This window comes from Eulemur rufifrons, chromosome 29 (genome assembly GCF_041146395.1).
Source record: "Eulemur rufifrons isolate Redbay chromosome 29, OSU_ERuf_1, whole genome shotgun sequence".
In the NCBI taxonomy this organism is placed as follows: Eukaryota; Metazoa; Chordata; class Mammalia; order Primates; family Lemuridae; genus Eulemur; species Eulemur rufifrons.
In genome coordinates, this window is record NC_091011.1 from 90,251,400 (window position 1) to 90,256,532 (window position 5,133).

The following is a 5,133-nucleotide window of genomic DNA, read 5'->3' on the forward strand; positions in this document are numbered from 1 at the left end:
AACTAAAAGGACAAAAATTCATTTCAACTTGACTTTCAACATTACCAAAGAGAATGAGGCACTCCCAGAGTGCTTGGCCTACAGTAATTAACACAGTTTTGTCTTCCCACACTAAATTCTGAGCCTTATATAACTTTGTATCTCCTATGCCTAGAATATGGCAGGTATTTAACAAATTTCTTTAATCATGAGATTTGTATTAATTTGGAACATGAATTAGCACCGTCACCTAAAACATGGAATATCACCTTAGTTGATGGTAATACAAATGCATTAAGCAAAACAAGGGAAGGGATTTCCCACGCACTCTATCTCAACTGATTCTCTAAACTACGACCACCACCAGTTCCAAGACCCACATAACAACAGGGACCAGAAGGAACAATGTGGATGATAAAAGGTCTAGAAATTGTTCAAGGGCAACATCCCACTTGTAAATCTGAATATCTTGGAGGGGAATGTGCAGATGTCTTCACTTCTTTGCCAGTCTGCCTTTGTAACTCAAAAAGGCAGAACTTGGACAATGGTTGAGTGTTAGAGGGAGTCATGCCGAGGATTGACAAAAGGGTTTCATCCTAAAATTTCGAACTGTGTAGGTCAGAAAGGAGCTGCATCCCACAGCTGTGAGTGCTCCACCCCGGACCTTGTTCAGGCAGCGTCTCTAAGCCAGTCTGATCAGCGTGTGACCATGCGGGTGCTTGTGCCCAGACAGAGACAGGAAGGCCTGCAGAACCTACAATCTCCCTTGCAATTCCACAAGGCCATGGTTTAGTTACATCATGACATAAACCTGGGGAGACTTTTTAACAGCTACTTTGACTCAGAACTGTAATCTTAAGATTCCATCCAGCAAGTTGGAAAACTCTTTTAAAATTATTTCCTAGTTGATGTCGCTCCAGGGGCCTCATTTGACATTGTGCACATCAAAGACCCCTGCCACGTCAGGTCAAATGTATGGAACCAAGACATCCAGACAGCCCTCGGTCATGTCTACGGAAGATTCCAGCAGCATGTCAGAGGCTGGGGCATTTGGCTAAAGTTACTCAAGAAGTTTAAAGTCAGACTAGGATGAAAATCTTGGAGGGGGGGGGGTTTATCCTGGTTACTATCTTCAGAAACAAAACCTGGGATAAAAGTCACTAAGGAAGGTTGGCTTCAACAACAGCAAATGTGTCCCCAAATTACTTCTTCCAGCACCTTTCACATCATTGAGATTGGGACAAGGACTTTCTTATATGATTTCCCAATTGAAAATTCTGCCAACAAATTATCTAGACCAGTGCTGCTCAAGAATCAATGTGCACAGGAGTCACCGGGGATCTTGTAAAAATGCAGACACTGATTCAGTGGCTCATGGGAAGGGCCTCAGAGTCTGCATTCCAATGAGCTCCCAGGAGACCCCCGTGCTGTTGCAGAGGTTGCACTTCACACAGCCAAGCATCACAGGCTGCTGAGAATGTGATGCCGTATGTGTGGATGTGACAGGTGATTACCGTGGAGGCCCAGGGCAAGTGACACTTTCCCCCAAACTGACCAGTCAGAGAGCCCACTCCTGAGGAAACACTTTGAAAAACAGGCAACAGACTTCCCCAGGTTGTTGCCTATTTTCAATTTTTTAAGAGAGACCTGTGCAGAGAGGAGAGAGTGGCAGGAAGGAGGCTCCCCGGAGGAAACTCTGGGTGATCCGTGAGCTGATTATTTTAAGAGGAGAAGCTGAAGAAAGTATGTGCATCTCAGAAGGAGATAATTACTTCCCACCTAGCTCTCCAGTTTTTCACAAAGTTTGCAAGGAGGGCAAGTAATTAGTCCCTTGAGAGCTGGAAGAGACAAAGTTCTCAGGTTGAAAAGCCGTTTTCCCTGCTGGCCTGTATAGCAGAGGCAGAAGTATCTGCCTACTTTCCACGCCAGATCCACACATGTAAAAATGTCCTGCGGTAGTTAAAAAAAAAAAAAAAAAAAAAAAAGCCTCTCTTAGAGCTGAAGCTAAAGGCAGCAGTAACGAGAGATCAGTGTCTCCAGGCTGCATACCCCACGACACTCCCCTACAGCCACAGCGGTTTTCATAGCCCTGGCTCTGTGTGGTGGCCCCACACTGCGACTCTCCACACTGCTACTATGGCCAAGGCCTGTCCTCTAGGTGATCTGTGGACGGAGCGAGCTTCAGAAGAGAGAGGAAGTTTGCACCCATTCTTTGCCCTACTTTGCTAATCCCAGCCCAGTTTAGACTCAATCTTCTATAAAAAATCAGATACCAGAGCTATTCCTAGCCCCACCGTCTTCCCATGACTTCCTACACCACCCGCAGATTCCCAAGGAATGCCTTTGCTCCTCTGCTTCCCACCCTCTCGCCCACAACACCAATCCCACTCCATTTCCTTATCTGGCTTCTCCCATTGCTTACCCTCCAGGGGCCCAGGGAACCTGGTGGGGCTGCTCTCAGGAAACCCAACCTCAGAGGGCCTAGGCCACTGGTCGGCCCTCTGGAACTTGGATCCAAGTTCTGCCTTGGGAAGGCAGCAAGTCTGAGAGTGGGGAGACAGCCCAGCTTTCTCCCCCTCTTAAGTGCATGAAAACGATCAGGCCCCCATGATGCCCTGCAAGAGGGCTGGGAGAGAAGTTCCCAGAGAGTCATTTCCACTGTAGGACAAGAGGCTTTGGGGCCAGAGGGATGAAGGGGGCAGCCTGGGTGTGAGGGTGCTTCTGTCTGGGAGAAGTCCCCGAGAGGGGCCACTGGAGGCACATGTTTTCTGTGTTCAGAACCCTGTCCTAGACCCTGAAGCTAGTTTCTGAGAAAGGGACACACCTAGAGTAAAAGGAGTACACAAAGACATGTAAAAACATGTAAGTAAAGCCATAGAGCCAGACTAGGGAGGAAAGATTTTAACAGGACATTTTAATAATAATAGCAGAACTTACTGAGCTCTCACTATGTACCAGGCCCTGCACTAAGAGCTTTATTTGGGTTATCTCATTTGGTTGATATCATCCCACCATATTCACACCATGGCTCCCTCAAAATTATCCATTCCTTGACTATCTCAGGCTCACAGACACTTGCCTCTGAGGGGTCTATTGATAACAGCGTGTGTCCTCTAGCTCCCTGTAGTGCAGGGGCAGACTTGCACAAAGATGAGGGAACAGCAGACCGAGAAAGGGGTGACTGGGGAGCTGCAGCCTGGGCACCTGTGTGTCCACCTGCAGCCAGGGCCTTATTCCTCATGGCTGGACAGCTGCTCTCCAGCCCTCTCACCTCCGGGCTGCTGGGTCTCCAAGGAGGATCCTTTTGGTCATATCCTCAATGACCTCTTTGACTTTCTCATTCCGGAAGGTGAAGATGAAGGGGTTGAGGAAAGGGGTCACCACTGCAGTCATCAGGGCCACCACCTTGTTGAGGTGTGTGGAGTGGCCCTTGCCTGGCCTCACGTAGATGAAGATGGCGCTGCTGTAGCCCAGGACCACCACGGTGAGGTGGGAGGCGCAGGTGGAGAAGGCCTTGTGGCGTCCAGAGGAGGAGGGGATGCGCAGCACCGCAGCCACGATGAGGACGTAGGACATGAGGATGAGCAGCATGGTGGCTAACACAAAGAGCAAGGACAGGAAGAAATCCAAGCGCTCGATGTGGTGGGTGTCGGAGCAGGAGAGCTTGAGGAGCGGGGCAGAGTCACAGAAGTAGTGGTCAATGACTTTAGGGCCACAGAACCGGAGCCTCATTTTCTGTAGAGTTGGGGAGACAATGGAGAGGAACCCCACCACCCAGCAGGCCACCACCAGCTTTACACAAACAGGACCTCTCATGATGGTGGGGTAGTGCAAAGGGCGGCAGATGGCCACGTAGCGATCGAAGGCCATGACTGTGAGGATGAGGAAGGTGGTAGAACCCAGGGAGAAGTAGAAGAAAGACTGGGTCAGGCATTCAGCCAGGGACATAGTTTTGTGAGTGGACAGCAGGTCTGCCAGCATCCTAGGCACCACGGTGGAGGTGACCAGCATCTCCATGAAGGAGAAATTGCAGAGGAAGAAGTACATGGGTGAGTGCAGGCGGGAGTCCAGACAGGTGAGGGTGATGATGGCCAGGTTGCCCAGCACTGTCAGCACGTATATCAACAGGATGAGAGGAAACAGGAGAACCTGGAACTCATGGAGATGAGAAAATCCCAGGAGCACAAATTCCCTGACAATGCTGTGGTTACTCATTGCACCTGACATTGGATCTCTGTGATACCTGTGAGAGGTCAGGAAATCTTAGTGGAAAATCACCATCAACCTTTCTCTCGGCCAAGTGCCTGGCTCTCCAAGCACACTAGCCTAAGTGCATGGTTAATCTCAGCGTCCAGAAGACACACTCCCAAAGCGAAAGAGTTTCTCTGGGGTGAGGAACAGACCAGATGGGATGGACTGGTTTATGATTTGGCCACTTCTATAGTATCACCACTCCTAAACTCTTCCTCATCTGTCTTCTACAAACTCATTATATTATTTAATGAATGTATTAAGCTCCAGCTCTGTGCAAGACATTTGGCTGGGTCTGAGGATAAAGTGGTAAACACTTCTTAACTGCCAAAAGTAATAATCTGTTGATCAAATAACAGGGGCTATTTACTGTTCTTTCCCTGTACCAGGAACTGTGCTGGACACCTCATATGTTACTTCCTTCCATCTTTTGTGCTCAATCTTCATCCTCTTTTTCTTCTCAGTAACATTTCAGGCTATAGATAACCCATTTTTGAAACCACTTCCACCCTTGGATGCAAGGACACAGTACTCTATAAATTCTACATTTCTGGCTTCCCTTGCCTGGCTCCAGCTCCCTGTGTTCCTGCCATTTTCTGATGGCATTTCTCTTCTCATCCTTTAGTTTTAAAAATTTCTCTATTCTCTCCTTCAGAAATATCACCACTTTCTTTAACCAAAGCAACCTTAAAAATATAAATGAATCTTAAATCTGGATCTGTGTCTTCCTCTGAGCCCCAGCCCATGTCTCCACCCACCTGAGGACCACCACACACTCTGAACGGGTCTAGAGATACATACACAATCCTTCCCTCCCCCAAATACCCTGTTTGTGGCTCCCAGTTCCCCAGTCATCTGGGCTCAGAACTAGAAGGCATCTCTGATCTTTTCTTCTCTCTCCTA

The 5,133-nt window shown here is 48.4% G+C and overlaps 1 protein-coding gene across 1 annotated transcript; it reads right to left on the reverse strand.

Moving 5' to 3' along the window:
• Positions 1 to 3,246: 3,246 nt before the first annotated feature.
• Positions 3,247 to 4,194, reverse strand: LOC138377046 (olfactory receptor 6V1-like). The gene has a single exon (XM_069461700.1). The coding sequence runs from the start codon at positions 4,192 to 4,194 to the stop codon at positions 3,247 to 3,249; it is 948 nt and encodes a 315-aa protein (XP_069317801.1).
• Between the last annotated feature and the right edge of the window lie 939 nt (positions 4,195 to 5,133).

Bases quoted from the DNA above. Each gene is read 5' to 3' on its own strand.
- LOC138377046 (XM_069461700.1), bottom strand. From the start codon at position 4,194: ATGAGTAACCACAGCATTGTCAGGGAATTTGTGCTCCTGGGATTTTCT.